The 15,995-nt window shown below is 33.1% G+C and overlaps 2 protein-coding genes across 2 annotated transcripts; one reads left to right on the forward strand and one right to left on the reverse strand.

Annotated features, from left to right (window-relative positions):
* Window positions 1–227: 227 nt before the first annotated feature.
* Window positions 228–11,146, forward strand: LOC120334355 (mitochondrial sodium/calcium exchanger protein-like). The gene is made up of 15 exons (XM_078109334.1): window positions 228–537; window positions 1,306–1,461; window positions 1,967–2,019; window positions 2,452–2,509; window positions 2,685–2,796; window positions 3,033–3,200; window positions 4,173–4,268; window positions 5,890–5,956; window positions 6,428–6,579; window positions 6,941–7,071; window positions 7,529–7,661; window positions 7,866–7,984; window positions 8,305–8,539; window positions 9,004–9,068; window positions 9,393–11,146. Exons 1-15 carry the CDS (start codon window positions 433–435, stop codon window positions 9,570–9,572), a joined length of 1,830 nt encoding a protein of 609 aa, XP_077965460.1. The 5' UTR covers window positions 228–432; the 3' UTR covers window positions 9,573–11,146.
* A 513-nt stretch (window positions 11,147–11,659) lies between these two features.
* LOC120334356 (uncharacterized) lies at window positions 11,660–12,551 on the reverse strand. Its single transcript, XM_039401855.2, has 2 exons — window positions 12,384–12,551; window positions 11,660–12,002 (listed from the first exon to the last, which is right to left on the reverse strand). Exons 1-2 carry the CDS (start codon window positions 12,509–12,511, stop codon window positions 11,825–11,827), a joined length of 306 nt encoding a protein of 101 aa, XP_039257789.1. The 5' UTR covers window positions 12,512–12,551; the 3' UTR covers window positions 11,660–11,824.
* Window positions 12,552–15,995: the final 3,444 nt, after the last annotated feature.

A 15,995-nucleotide genomic window follows, 5' to 3' on the forward strand; every position in this document is an offset into this window, starting at 1 on the left:
GGGTTTTATATTTGAATGACAATCTACTAAATTGTAGATTCTACACGGCATCGAGGCATCAAAAAGTCATCCACCATTCATATGATTTAATCAAATACAGTTAGTTCCGTCTTGGTTCCGTCATATTCGTTAACTGTCCAAGAATGCCTCCATATTATGAAAGCGTGATCGATTGGTATTCTACGTCACTTCTGAATTTGTTATTGAGTACAAAAGGATTCAGTTTTGCATAAAATGTAGGCGTGAGAAATATATTCTCCGATCATATTTGAATTATGCTCGAAATTTTAAGGCCAGTAATCACGTGATTATTTGTTTACTATAGCTGACAGACGACGAGTGAGTAGCGCGTTGTTTTGTAGGTTGCTGGTAATTCGAGTGCTTATTTTCAACGATGTAATTGCGCTTATTTCGTGTAAAAACTCGGGAGTAATGGAAAAATATGTATTTGTTGTGTTGTTGACATGTTGGTCTAAATTTTCACTTGTGAATGGAGAGGGGAATGTCTCTGTTTCGGACGACTCCGGTGATGTTGAGGTAAGTCTGTAGATAAGAGGATCGAAATTCAGAACTTATTTTGCCCAGATTTCATCACCTTGGTGTTATATCATACAACCATAAGGCCATAAGAAGCTGCATCAGCTAGTTTTATATATTACCAAGCAACTAAATTGACAGAATTAACACATATTGATCAGCTTGTTATTATGCTGCCTGATTCAGTGATTGCTCTTTCACTTTTAGATACAAGTGTGGCGAAATACTACACAAAAATTTATATAGGATAGGATTTACATATTTATCCCGGGGGAGATGAAAGCCGATAAGACGGCTTATCCATATGGCGAACCACGGCCTCTCGTCCGGTTACCATTCCAAGTCGGGTATGGGATTAGATTTCTGTATTGTTTGTTTTCGGAAGCATGGACTTGGTGGTGGAGGAAGCCGTAACCGACCAGCGATTACGTGAACCACCCAACGACGGCGAGGAGTCCAGCAATCCTCTCGCACATAACCATCCCTGCATGGGATTCGAACCTGCGAACCCACGCAGAGTAGTTAGAGGTGCGGTGGCGAGCGTATTCCTAACGCTTAGCCCGTTGAGCCACACCGCCGCGCCGCCCGTTGAGCCACACTCGACTTAACCCAGTACCGTAACCCTACAAACGAATTGAGCTAGATTCTCTCTCATATCATACTGAAATTCATTTTATCCATACATCAAATTTATGTTAAGTCCTTGGTGCGCTTTAAATCAGTAAAATTAAACGTGTATACAGGTATATGCTTTTTGTTGTTTTTTAGTGTCGAGAATATCATTCCATCAAAAATTCATCAGATATTTGCAATTTTGTGAATTCTACTGATGACTGTAAAATGGATGAAGGTTTCTTTGATTATATATTATATGCTTTGTGTGACGTGAAACCTAATTTACTGCCTGCAGTTTATGTCTTATATGTAAGTATATTAGTTATTTCACATCTGGAAGTTGAGAAATTAACTGGGAATAGATTTGATAAGCTTACAATTTTTCGAATAATTTGACAAAATTGATTTGATTCATACAATTTATCTGACATAAAGTTTGCATATAGAATGTTATGTTAAGTTGCTGCTTTGAAAATATTGCGTTTCTCCACAATTAATAGACTAATCGTTTAAAATTTTTAGTACTCATAAATGTTTTAAGTCGCTAGTTTGTATAGTTCATCTATTCGTATCAACAAAATAGAAAAATGAAAAAAGTTTGACATCTGGTATTTCAAGTTATAAATTTTTTAAATTAATATCTTGAATTATTAGTTCTCTTTAACCGTTTTAAAAGGAATAACCTTTCGTTTTGACCATATTATTTAGAAGTCTTCTTTTTCTCAGGTAAATTTATTGCATTCATTTATATATAACGGCAGCAATCCACCATATTTGATATAATATTCAATGTTGTTTTGTTTTAAATTTCCAGATTATCTGGCTACTTTACCTTTTTATTGCTCTGGGAACAACAGCTGAGAGTTTGTGAGTGAATTTTACATTGATGAATTACATTTTTATATGCACTGCTGCAGTGTATTTTAAACATTTGATCATTAATTACTGTTCAAAAGAAGATACAATCATCTGATAGGCAATAATATAGGCTCCAACCATTTCCCTTTTTTAAGACAAGCTGCTTAGTTCACTATTGCAAAATAGAAGGAGGTTAATACTTAACAGTCTTATGGAATGAAATGAGAATGCTAAGAATTGCTTACCTTTAAGCTTATAGTGAGTCATGGTCTCTCCTCCACGTACCAGTTCAGGTCACATCGGTTCACAATAGTTATACTGTTGTTCGTTTTATAAGCATGTTTCTGGTTCTGAAATATGAAAATAGAATTTCACACAGTGATTTTATATATCTTTTTAAAAGTATTCAGAAAATAGCTAAATAAAATGTTCTTTTTACAGTTTTTGTCCGTCTTTGGAGTTTATTGCCAACAACTTGAAGCTGAGCCAAAATATAGCAATATCCTTGAAAAATATCAAAATTACTTTTATAATTTTTATTTTTTGACAAGTAGAATGAAAATAATGTATAAAGAGCTTATTATTCTTGCTAGTTCACTTTATGTTAACCTCGGCTTTTTATACAAATTTCGAAACAAAATAATTTTATTTCTTTAATTTTCAATAATAATCACGGTATAACAGTTGTTGCTTTCGGTAACGGAGCTCCAGATATCTTCAGTGCAATTGCAGCTTTCACTAATTCAAAGCCAAGCTCTTCTGGTGTAGCCATAGGAGCTTTATTGGGTGAGTACCATTCAAACTACTAGCTTTCATTAGCCTAAAAATTGTTTATAAAATTTACTATTTTTGAAAAATAGTTGACTGTGAATTGTGAGACGAAACGACAAATTTTTATAAATTCATCGTTTTAGGTCTGCAATTTATTTTCAAAAATTTTCTTGAATTCTAGATATTTTATTCTGCTTGTTAAATTTTTTTTAGACCAGCAGTTCACACTATCTATTTTGAATCTTATTAAGGTGCTGGAATATTTGTTACTACTGTGGTAGCTGGAGCCGTTGCAATCACCAAACCATTTGAATTAGCAAAACGTCCGTTTCTACGAGATGTCACTTTCTATCTTGCTACTGTATTTTGGACATTTTGTTTGCTTTATAATGGGAAGATTGATTTACCTAATTCCATAGGTAAGATTGAGCTGTTAGTTAATTATTATCAATGGAGTGCTGTTATAAGAGCGTACAAAAAGCATACATGTGTATCATTTAATTAAATTATTGTTAGGATGTATATGGTATTTTTATAGTGGTATATATAGCCTACTACAGGGCCAGATTGAATCAACCAACAGGCCATAGTTTGGCCATATTAGGTCTATACACTTAACATTTAAGCATTGCTAATCTATTTCGATACATCTTTTTTTCTGCCAATCAAGGCGAAATAGCAATGCATCATATTTACTTATAACAAAATGCAATACATTCATATGCTGTGTTAGTCTGTGAAGCATATTCAATGTAAACACAGAACACTTTATTCTTTTACTTATATTAAGCCATGTGTCAATATACTGCGGTTTACACTTTACAGAATAAATATTATTGGAAATAGCAGAGGAATTTTCTATTATGCTATCTGCTATTTGATGGCATGTCTGAATAGAAAGATAGTGTAGAATCCTAATTTTTGGAATCTCAAACTCAATCTGCGATACAAAATAATTGTAAATTATTCTAAATTTTATTAGCTAAGCATAACCAATATCAATATTTTATGTAATAAATGTATATTCTATGGATTGAATTTAATAAAATTTTGCCAATTTGTTAAGAACACTGATATCTCAGATCCTGCTACTAATGCTGTATTTCATATTGTCGATCATTAAATTGTCCTGGAAGCTTAGTATTGAATAAAATGGTCAGTACCGGTGTTACATAAATATTGTCCTTGAGATACCCTATGATGCTTATTATCATCTTCTTGTGCCGTTAAACATTTCCTTCCTGCTTTATATTGTGTCCTGAATGATGAATTGTTTTATTGATATGTTCAGCTTATTAATTAAGAGAATGTCATAAATATTATATTTATGATCATTTTTTATCACCTCAAAATTCAGTTTTATTTTACCATTTTTTTGTTTTATGTTTCAGGGTTTTTGCTTCTTTATATTTTTTATGTCATTGTTGTTCTTGTTGGCCGTTATGTCAATCAAAAATTAAGAAAAAGAAAGGCAAACAATAACCAAGGTGGGTAAATTTAATATGCTTTTTCATGTTACTCTTAAACCTGACATTTTAGGCAGACATCAGCAAGATACAGTGCAAACTCTACCTACGAAAGGCTCTGGATACGAAATATCCAACTTTCCAAAAATATTGCTTCGACTAACGTAAAATTTTCTACATATGGAAGGCCGAAAACCTGAATAAAAAAAAGCATATAGTGATATTTATTTATTTTAGGTCAATTTAATGCAGTGCTTGAAGCAGGGATGACCAATTCGAAAATCACGACTTCCGAATATTGTTTTTAGTGTTTATAAGAATATGAATATGGCCCATAAATCCTAGCACCACCATCCACGTTTTGATTTAATACATTTTACAATTATTTCATTCTTATAGTAATCAAGCACAGACTTGTGCTGCACAGTAATAAATTACAGTCGACATGAAAGGGTTTCAATTAGCGCCGACATGAAGTGCTTATAAATACAATGAGGATGTTTTTGATTGAAAATATTTTACACCTATTATCGTATATTTTAATTTAGTCGAGATAGTTTGTGCAATGAATCTAAAAGCAAATTGTCGTTATTAATTGTTTCCTTCCTCAATTTCGATAGTAACCCAACAGAACTGGAAATTTTTCCATTTCTTGCAATTTAGAGCATATAAATGAGCTCTTTAATATTTTTTAGTAGCAATCGCGGAATTTATTGTTATCCAGGCGTCGTTGATGACAATGTCGTTCAATTTAAGCTGACGGTTTTATATTACAATCAAAAATAAGATCACAACAGCCGACATGATATATTCAAATCAGCATCACTGCCACTCGAACAGTCATAATTATTGTCAGATGGGAATCGGGTTCACTAATTTGATGATCGCATGATAACTGAATCAACGAATGGTTTCATAACCACGATGAAAATTAAAGCCTGTGGTGGGCCACCCACGGATAAATGCAATCTGTCTCACTCAGTTTCAGTTGCTGGCGAAATTCATCGAGAAGACGATTATACACGTAACAGTGTGTAACAAAAGAAGATAAATTATGAAAAAAAATAAAAAAACGGAAAAAGCAAAACAAAAAATTTCATTATGCAGTAATCTAATTCTCACTGTATTTGTTACGGATTTTAATCATTAATATAATTTATACAAATATTATGTCCCACTTTTGTGGCAGCTTGGAACGGATTAGGGCATTTACAAGTGAAATATTACAGAATTTTCTACTGAATGAATTAATTTCGTAGGTAGAGTTTCCACTGTTTTGTAAATGTAATTTTATTATTCCATAAGAATATCCATAAGATATTTCAGTTTTAATTATTATTTTTACGTCTTTCACTTATAAAGCCCCATTTGGACCACTATTTGGGCACAGTAATTTTGGTATTGCTGTTATCGATATGCTATCCGTAATAACATTCTCCAAAAATTGTTAAAAAATGAAAACTTGTATTAGAAAACAATAGCAAACATGTAAAACAGCTGTGCCCAAATGGATTCACTGAAACTTATCTTCTTTACCCCCTTAGATTGCTTCGCAGCCTGTTATTATTTGAAAACCTTCTACACAAATTCAAATTAATTTTTTTTTCAATTTTTTGCGATAAATTAAATCATTTTACTTCAGATAAACAGTATGATGAAACATCACATCTCATAAATGAGCCTGATAATGATCCAGTCGTAATATTAGGGTGAGTTGTCGAAACTATATTTTAATTGATGACATGACTTTCATAGAATTTCCTATTGCAGTATCGACCAGGTATCAAGTTATTATAAAAACATGTTTCTTTCATTTCTCTTGTGTTCACTGAAAGAAACAAATACGCAAAACTTGATAGCTAGCCTATTCATTAAAAAAAGATTCAGAAAAAAAAACTAACAAGTTTTCAAATCAATTGTTTTTTCTTTTCTTGTTAACTTTATGGTATAGTTTGATATATTTTATCCTTTATTTTGATTATTAAAATTTTTCTTTAATACCTAGTTGCGTAATTTATACATAATCGACATTCCTCGAGTCATTAAGATTTTAAGGTATATAATTTTTTCATAACAAAAAAGATTTCAAAAACTATGGTATATTTTTATATTCTAATACAAATACAATTCCTTAATATCCATTACTGGAAAAAAAAATTTATTGTAAATTTTTTATCTAGGCCCACAGATGAAGAGGGTGACTGGGTTGAACAGCCATTACGAGCTGCCCATGAACATGACAAAATAATAGATGAAGAATTGCTGAATCATGCTGTAGATACGCATCATCATAAACATAATCACCAAGAAGTAACAGAATCTTCTGACAGTGGTAGGTTCCCTACTCTAAATTCTGTGATTCTCAAGATGCAGAGCTAAACTGGATAGGATTTGTTTTCGTCCAATATAAAAGCTATTTTTTAGGAAATAAAATTCTATCGTGATAGTTTTGATAGATAGGTCAAGGAAATTTTAATTTTGACTCCTGCTATCAACACATTATGAAAATTTAGAGCAAAAAACTTTGATATATGCTAGCCTTGTTTGGTCGTCTGTTGGGAATGCATAGTCAATGTAATGGGACTTGATCCGAGGATTTGTACCCTGCGACTCTTCAACCCTTGGGCTTTACTACTGCATTGTAAAATTGTATATGTAGATATATAATTTAAACTTTTAATCTTTTTTTGCAGAATCTGACACATCTGAGGACATTGCTGTTGCTTATTCAAAATTTGGAAAAGCTTGGAAATTAATTAATCCTATTTCTAGCAAAGATTGGAGAAAAATGTCATTTCTTGTTAGATTCTTAGTAATTTTACAGGTTTGTATCATTTACTTGGTAATTCAACCAGCCGATTACATCTACATCTAAAACAATTAATTTATTTGGTATTCCCATAACATGCTGTACTGTAAACCAAACTAGATGCTGTATTCCACGTCATAGCTGTTTTTTAGTCATATTGACATAAACTGCTTCAAGTTTCTCGCCAATATGTATTCCCTATTACGTAATTCTACACTTTCATTCTTCATAGTCTCAGTAGTTTTGGCTCTTTGGTAGCCGCCTTAACCTCCCTCAGAGATGAGTGTCCTTTGTTTTTGAGTGAGTGCACATGACCTTGCTTTGAGCAAATTTCTCTGAAAAATATGTGTTAGCCATCATATTGGTGTTTCTAACCCAGAATAAATATGTACGGTAAATTCTGTTGAATGGTTTGCCAGTGTTTTCATATTAATGATTACCGGCCGGTAGTAAAATTCTTTTTTTCTTACAGGTACCTATCAAGTTTATGTGCAATATAACAATACCAGTTGTGAGTTCTGATCCCAAAGTAAATGACTGGAGTAGGATACTATCTTGTATACATTGTATAACTTCGCCAATGTTCTGTGTTGTGGCAGCAAAAGGTAGGCTAGACACAAGTAATTGGTGGAGATATTTCATTTTAATAAATTTGCAAAACAAAAACAGACAAACAATCTGGAGTCTCTGGACAGTGATTTTTCAAAAAGATTTTGGCTGATTCATGAAATTTGCATGCATGATTTGAAAATAAAATCGATAAATGAAGTTTTTAGAAATCACTATTTTATATAAATATTACATTTTAGGTGCTTCGGTAAAAGTGGGAGCGTTACCACTGTGGGCTTTATTTCTAATCATTGGTGCAACTCTTGCTGTTATTGTTCATTTTACATCGGAAGAAATGAAGAGGCCGAAATATTACTGGGTGAGAATATTATTCTGGTAGACCAAGCGTCTCCAAAAGTACTCTGAATAGGATAGAATTTTGAGAATAGAAAGTATATTTTTGTCTGGAAATGTGTAAAAAAATTTTATGGTAAAAATTGTCCTTACCGGTAAATGCAATTGAAAGCTGTTCAATGAATATTCGAAAAAAAATTTTTTTTTCAATACATGAGCCTAAAAATGAAATAGGACATTTTGGAAAATTGGTTACCCATTTTTTTCCACTTTTTTTTTTTTAATTTTTGACTTTGGCACCCCTTCTAGCAAATTTCTCTGTTTAACTTTAAATTCTTTTTCAAGGCTTTCGCTTACCTTGGCTTCATAGCATCGGTAATCTGGACTTACTGTATTGCAAATGAAATCGTCAATTTACTGCAAACATTTGGAGCACTTTGGGATGTTTCCAACGTGATTATGGGCCTTTCATTACTCGCATGGGGAAATTCAATAGGTGATATGGTAGCGGATGTAACTCTGGCCAAACAAGGTTTCCCAAGAATGGCAATTTCTGCATGCTTTGGTGGACCATTCTTTAGTATCCTTTTTCAAAATTTATCAATTTTGATAAAACGTTTGAAAATATCTTATTGGACACAAAATGTATATATATGAATTGTTTTGTTATTATGTTGTTGTTTTTATTGATATTTTCTTCTTTTTGTTATGGAAAAATCGTTTTTCTCATTTACTATTGAAATTTTCGGTGGTTGAAGATTGCATTTTTCGCTAGAAGGCTATTACTTTTATTTTTTTCAAAAATTTCTGTGGTCTATATGGGATTCGTTTTTTGAGTGTGATGACATCATCAAAAATTGTGATGGTTTCACAAAAGTCGTGAACACTGCGGCACCGGTAGTCTACTGTGACAGATTGCATGTCCTTCGTGTATCGAGAGAATCGCTCTACTATTTTTTCTACTTTTATTTGGTGAACTATGTTAAATTCTTGTATTTTAATTGAAAAAAGTGACTTAAATTACCTTAACGCTACCTTTCTTAGACTTGATTATAGGAATAGGTTTACCCTGTACAATTGCAACTATAACAAATGGACATCCTATATTGGTAAGTATTTATTTGTTTATTTTTGTTATAATTTTAGTATGATGATTAAGAATTTTGGTATAGAACGTTACAAATACAATCGGACTACGCCATGCGATTTGATTTGCAACAAAGAATGATATAGATATAGAGAATTGGCGGATACTAACCTATGTTTTGATGGGTTTTTTGCGTAATTCATTTCCTCATTACTGCCTATCCCAGTTCACTTTACTGAGCACCTCAGTGGTCTCATGTAACTTCGATCAGAGATCAGCTTGAGTTTTTACTTGGATAAAAAAAAAATTTATAATTTACACTTATATTTTTTTTATGTTTTTCCAGATCAAATTCACTTTACTTGAAGCTACATTAGTTGGAAGTCTTCTGTTTTCTCTCTGTTTCTCATATATTGTTGTACCAATACGTGGATTTCAAATGACCAAAATATACGGAATCATTTTAATAATTATTTACATTGTTTACTTACCGTTAGCAATTCTTGCCGGTACTGGGGTAATTTAGTACCAATTTTTTTCATGTGGCGGAATAATTTTGTGTAATGCACATTATGTACAAATACCCTTATTCTAACATATTCTGTATTTTAATTGTGTGGTGAATTTAATTTGAAGTGCATCATGGACTTTACTTCAAGGTGAGAAATTTTGTACTTTGGTAAGTATAGAAAAGTGTGAATGGAATAGATGCCAGTCACATGACCAAAAAGAATGAAGGCTCTGTTAAATAGAGGTGGCTGGCGATTGAGAAACATTTAAATATTTACAAATATTAATTTGTTAACAATATTTGTTAACAATATTAACAAAATGACAAAAAAAATGGATTTTTTCCCATGTCGAAGTCGACAATCAATTCACGTTGCAAGATTTAAAAAAACAGTACTTCATTCACTCCACTGATTCAATACGCATTTCCGATCACTAGCTAGCTACCTCTTTTCTACAGTTCGACAGGATCTCATATCTCACTCATTGTGCATGCCAATTTCAGCAACATTATTGTGATGTAAATTTTGGAAAACAATTATTATTTTAACGGCGCTACTTGATTTTTAAACGGGCATTAATTCTTTTTGTTCTTTTCAGTAATTACCATTTCTTCCATCTTAGAAATTTATAATTACTTTTTTATTTCTTTTTTGTATATTATATGGTTGAATCATCCTCAAGAGTGCTTTATTTGGTTCAATTTATTTTCTTTTTTTTAGGCAAGCAATCTTAGTACTATGCAAATTGCCTCGATTTCTATTAGTATTAATCACTAAACATTGTGTTATTACCTTTGAACTCCAGGATTGATCACTTACTTAAAATCACTAAAAAAATTTGATTTGTACTATTCTCGATAATTGTGCTACAACATCTATTTCAATAATAATTCAGAAAAAAATTGTTCCTATCGGGGGTATGGAAACAGAGTTCGTTCCTATTGCACAAAATTAGTTGCCTGGCCCATTTAGCTTGCTCACTCTAACCGTTAGCTTGGAAGTTTTTTATCTATTCCGACCCAGAAAATAGTGCCTAAGTCACTTGGTCAAGTCACTTGGTCCAACAAAACGTGTTTTAGTTTTAAAATGCTAGCTTTGGCACTGTCGTATTCACAAAATATCCTTTATATATTTATTACTCTTTTAAAATGATTAAATGCCTCACAATAACTATAGTATAAATACAAGTGGAAAATTGATAGACATTTAATTATAATATTATTTTTAAATGATCCGAAATAGTATAAAAAATTTTGGCATCAAATTTTTTTATCTTCATGCTTGGAGTTTTACTTCATACCTTGATAATCACTTATGTACGGTGCAATATGATATTCTATTAATACCTTATGTTAGGCTATAAGTTTGAACTATTATGTTATGTATCAGATATTACTGGATTAAAAGATGTTTTTGCCATTGGAGTTTAATTATATGCAATAAATAGTTTTCTGTAGTAATCTTGCCTTCGGAACATTTGTGTGATTGATCTTAACTTTAAAGTATTGTATTTCTTTATAATGTTAAAAGTAATTGAGACTTTGATTGTAATTGATATACATATGTTCAAATATATAAATAAATATATAACGATTGTATTATAAAAGGTTTTATTTGAATAGAAATATCATAGGCATTTGTGGTATAAAATTGACAAAAACAGGGTTATATTCAACTCGGTATTAATGTGAGGCTTTTTTCCCTATTTCTTTATTGCGCAAATTCAGTACTAATTCGGCTCACTCCGTCAGCCCTCGAAATTCCAACTATCTGACCCGGTTTCATGCGTCGTGTCCCCTTATTTGTTAGTCGGGGACAATCGGCACCGGATAGTAAAAAAAACGACTCTAGCTCCGACCTCTCGGGAACCAAGTTTTCATAGCAAAAACTTTGGGTATACAAGCCTTCTTTTATAGGGTTTCTGCAGACTTCTATTGCCAACATTGAAAACATAAAATTCTGAATCCGGAAATTTTTAACTCTGGGCAGTTTGCTGCCAATTTGACTGAAGTGGAAACATGTCAAACTACGACTGCATGGTCTGCACGCAACGTACCTGGATGGATATCGTGCATTTACAATTTAGAATAGATATATTTTTTGAGTTTTTATATTGTGCTTACATTTTCAAGCCGTATATAAATATCACGGATAACAAATAAATACATAATATTGAATCAATATAGATGTTGATATAATAAATAGTATTGATACGAATAGCGAAGTTGTCTATATTGGTGAATTCGGCCGTTTTCACCGCGCAGTTCTAGTTATAACCTTTCCATGCAAAGCTGTTAACAATTCCCATATTCCTTATCCGCCCTTTCGGTACTCTGTCGCTGTCAACTACGTTTACAGAAGAGTTTTTACAAAGTCGATCAACAGTCTTCGTGATTGCAAGTTCTTCAGATCTTTTGTGCTTGTGGTCGTCTGGCCACCATTGTCTGAAATCAAACGGATAGAATAATTATTAAATTTACAATTAAATTAACGCATACCTTTCTAGCAGTTCAAAATTGAATATGGTAATAATACTGAATACACTAAAAAATAGGCGCTCTGGAAGTATTTGTGACAAGATGACGCACAACCTGAACAACCCTGAACTGGTGCACATACTATGTTCAGGTTGTGCGACATCTTCGTGCGAATACTTCGGGACCACCAAAAAAAAGTTCTAGCGAGCGAGACAGCAAGTGATTTAACTTCGATATCTCCATTAAACACTTAGGGGCCCATGCGATTTTGCATAAAAATGTAGGGGCCACAGCGAAAAAAGGCTAGAAAGTCCTGGTTTACTGTGAGATTTTCGAACTTATTCTTACCGTATTTTTCTTGGTCGTACCTTCCGTAACCTTTCGACTGATTGTTCCAATTCAAATTCTGTTAATTTTTGATGACCAAGTTTCAAGCGACACTTTGGAATAGTGCCCCATGGCTTTGTAGGAGGCATAATTGCCTTATACTATGCGGGTTATTCCTGTAGAAATATGAAAAATATGGATTAGGCTACACTGCGCTGCTTGTTCAAACTAGACTACTAGGAAAACGTAAACTCCATTCTTTATTCGTCCTTCTAGCTAGCCTAACTATTCTCATCACACACTATGATCTTCAAATAGTATCACATCAAAAACTGAACGATTTTGTTATCATTTTCACACCACACTGTCGTGAATCCAAGTACTACTAAAAAAAACTATTATTGGCTTCAGCTTATATATATACATCGCTTTTATTGAGAGATTGTGCGACGGGCATAGAAATTCGCAACAATAACCATAGCCTATTGTGTTATTTGTTGTGATTAAATTTAGAGAGAGTATTCGATACATATATTGTGTGTGTGCTGACGTAGAAACACAAAGATGTTACATTCATTACATTGCTTTTGCTCGTAAGTTGTTTCTCGTATTTACCTCTACCCAGGTTTTGTTAAAGTAGACACCAAACGTGGTGATTTAATTAATAAATTGAAAATTACTGTTTTACAATTACATTTTTGATTACCTTATCCATTTACTTGCCGCTCGAGAATTTCGGTCATATCCTATGTCAGGTAAAACAGAAATATCATCAATCCACAGCAATCAAATCAGACGTTTTCGAATATAGTGGGCTATTGTCACAACGTTCTGTATACTTCGAAAACTCGTCGCTATTTTAATATCCGTAATTGAAAATTAGATTATTTTGAAACGTTTTCGAAAGGGGTAAAATTAACAGTTTTTATAGTTAACATCTGGATTAATATGGGAACAACGAATCTCGACAATACATGGACAAGCCGAGTCTCTTGAAGATGTAATTCAAGTAATATCGGGTACAATTTTACTTGATCGCCTTTCTAAATTATCTATATCGAGTACACTGAATTGACATATCAAGTTTTTGTGCCTCAAATAGATGTTATTTTGGTTTGAAGGCCTTAACGTCTTTATTCAAAGTCATTCACAGGCTGTATATCATCTCACTAAAGCTATTTATATTCACACAATGAATATTTTACTAAACTCAATGCCCAACCCAAATATTTTTTATTTTTCCCAACAATGGTCAATCACGAGCAGCAAAATCGCATAAGTACCCTAAATTGTGTGCCCGAAGCATGAAACTATTTTTGGACAAAATATTATATTTCCGGGCAAAATCCGTTTGTTCCGATCCACAAATAATTTTTTTAAGGCGGTGTGTGGGATTTTGAAGTCACGAGGAGTTCTACACCCATCCTTACAGACTTAATTCATGCAGCTAGCTGGCATAATTGATTAGTTAGCTACTCGTGTTAGACATGGGAGCCGGACGAGTGGTTGTAGTTTGCCAGAATGGGATTTTTTTCGATCACTTCTACAGTTTGGTGAGTTCAAAGGCCAGTGTGAATTTATTTTTTGAGAAACTGGTACTACATGCAGTTGCAAATGATATTGAATTAATTACAATAATAAATGCACTATTTATTATGCAGTAGAAACGAAGTCCCTGAAAAATAGAACAAATCTACTCCAAGCGAATTGTACAAGACAATTTAATATATATGATAAAACAACAATCCCGAAATCCCGGAGTTTAGGCTTGTTACTCGATTCCTGATTCCCAGAATTTTCAAGAAGGTAATTTTTGTCGGATCAATATGCCGATTTTAAATATATTTCATTTTTATTGGATTTTTTCATAGGATATAGTTTCCCTTCACTTTACTGTATCTAGTGCTTAACATCCGTTGTGCTTTTATGTATGGACCTTTCCCCGACCTTTGACCGCCGGAAAATTCTTCCTATACTTTATCATTGCAAAATTTTCGGGGCTATTTTAAGAGTGCTTTTGCGAGTTGGCGCCTATAAATTGGGTATGTGTTCCAAGCCATCATTATGATTCATCGCATACAACAATCTGTTTTTTAAAAGTACCGGTAAATAATTTCAGGCTAGTCTATCACAGCTATTTCTACACTAATTTTTTATTATTGCAATTAAATTAAAACTCCTAGGAAGACAGAGTGATCATTGAATTATCTGATTTTTATTTAAGTTTCCGAAACGCAACTGAAAATTAACGAATAGAGATAAAAAAAAAACGCGAAAACGAGTTAATGTTTACAACCACACTTGAAAATCTGCCTGAGTGAGAAAAGTGTCTGAGCGGATCACTTCAAAAGTGTCACTTTTTGCAACTACCTGATTGGCCAATGTCACGAAGTAAACAAGGAAGTTGATGCTCGGGGAAAGGTCCATAAGATTTCGATCACGCCCTATTATATCCCGACACTGGCATCATGCATTTTACAGCTAAGCCATAATTAGCTAAATTCAGAAAAAAAATCGCGTCATTTGTGCAATACATCCATAATAATATGCTTACTCCTGTAATACCGATGTATGGGATAGGACCAGTGGTGGGATTCAGACGGTTCGCACCGGTTCTATAGAACCGTCTCAAGAAATTTTATGAGATCAGCAAACCGGTTAGCTTTACTGATTACTGTCAATGTTCTGTTTGTAACAGAACCGACTGTTACCGGCATATGATATTTGGGACCTCCTGAAGTATGCGCACCAAGATGGCGCACAACCTGAACTCAGGTTGTGTACCAAGTTATTGTTCAGGTTGTGCGACATCTTGGTGCGCATACTTCGGGAGTACCGATATTTGTGATGAAACCGGCTGACAAAAAATTTGAATTTCACCACTGGATAGGACCCACCAACTGTGTTAAAATCAGGGTTCATTTTATTACTAAAACAGTTCACTGGGCATTCAAAGTTTGGCGATAAAGATGGAGAATGTCTACCGACGTAGGAAAGCTAATCGTATGGGCGCAATCTGGCCGTGTTATCAATGATAACGGCCTGTTTACAACTCAATATTACATTAAATATATATAATTTCTACTCAAATTTTCAACGTATCCGTTTACTTTCAAAAGTTTCCAATACTGAATAATCATGCGATTGTTGAGTGAGAATCACGATGTCAAAATTTCTAATTTCGTCCAGAAATCACAGCCCCAGTGGTAGCCAATACGTACATAGAATTATGATAGTTATTGTAGTTGATTTAACTTGCTTCAAAACGAAATCGGTGGAAATTGGTTTCAGTAAGATAAAAAATGAAAAAGTTGCGTATGAAAAATACACATTTATCCAAAACCTGACTTTTGATCTTCCTAGTAAACTAGGCTACTAACATACGGCTAGTGCCATTTTAATATTAAGGAAGTATCCATTTTAGTGATTATCCAAGTGAATATAATAACCGGTTATATGCACTTTGTTGAGGATATGCGAGTATTTCAGTGGGACCACAAGCATTTTAGTAGATTACATATTTTTTCATATTTCCCTATACAGATCAGAAACTAGCTGTCTATAAAATTCAGCAATGAGACTTTCATATTAATCGTCAGTTATTCGAAGCTTATATTATTCTAGTTTATTATT

This window comes from Styela clava, chromosome 15, assembly GCF_964204865.1.
Source record: "Styela clava chromosome 15, kaStyClav1.hap1.2, whole genome shotgun sequence".
Taxonomy (NCBI): domain Eukaryota; kingdom Metazoa; phylum Chordata; class Ascidiacea; order Stolidobranchia; family Styelidae; genus Styela; species Styela clava.

Excerpts from the sequence above, each read along its gene's own strand:
- LOC120334355 (XM_078109334.1), top strand. The coding sequence starts at position 433 with ATGGAAAAATATGTATTTGTTGTGTTGTTGACATGTTGGTCTAAATTT. Across the intron at positions 7,662-7,865 it reads CTGTGTTGTGGCAGCAAAAG|GTGCTTCGGTAAAAGTGGGA; the intron begins GTAGGCTAGACA and ends ATTACATTTTAG. Across the intron at positions 9,069-9,392 it reads CAAATGGACATCCTATATTG|ATCAAATTCACTTTACTTGA; the intron begins GTAAGTATTTAT and ends ATGTTTTTCCAG.
- LOC120334356 (XM_039401855.2), bottom strand. The coding sequence starts at position 12,511 with ATGCCTCCTACAAAGCCATGGGGCACTATTCCAAAGTGTCGCTTGAAA. Across the intron at positions 12,003-12,383 it reads GTACGACCAAGAAAAATACG|ACAATGGTGGCCAGACGACC; the intron begins GTAAGAATAAGT and ends GTTTGATTTCAG.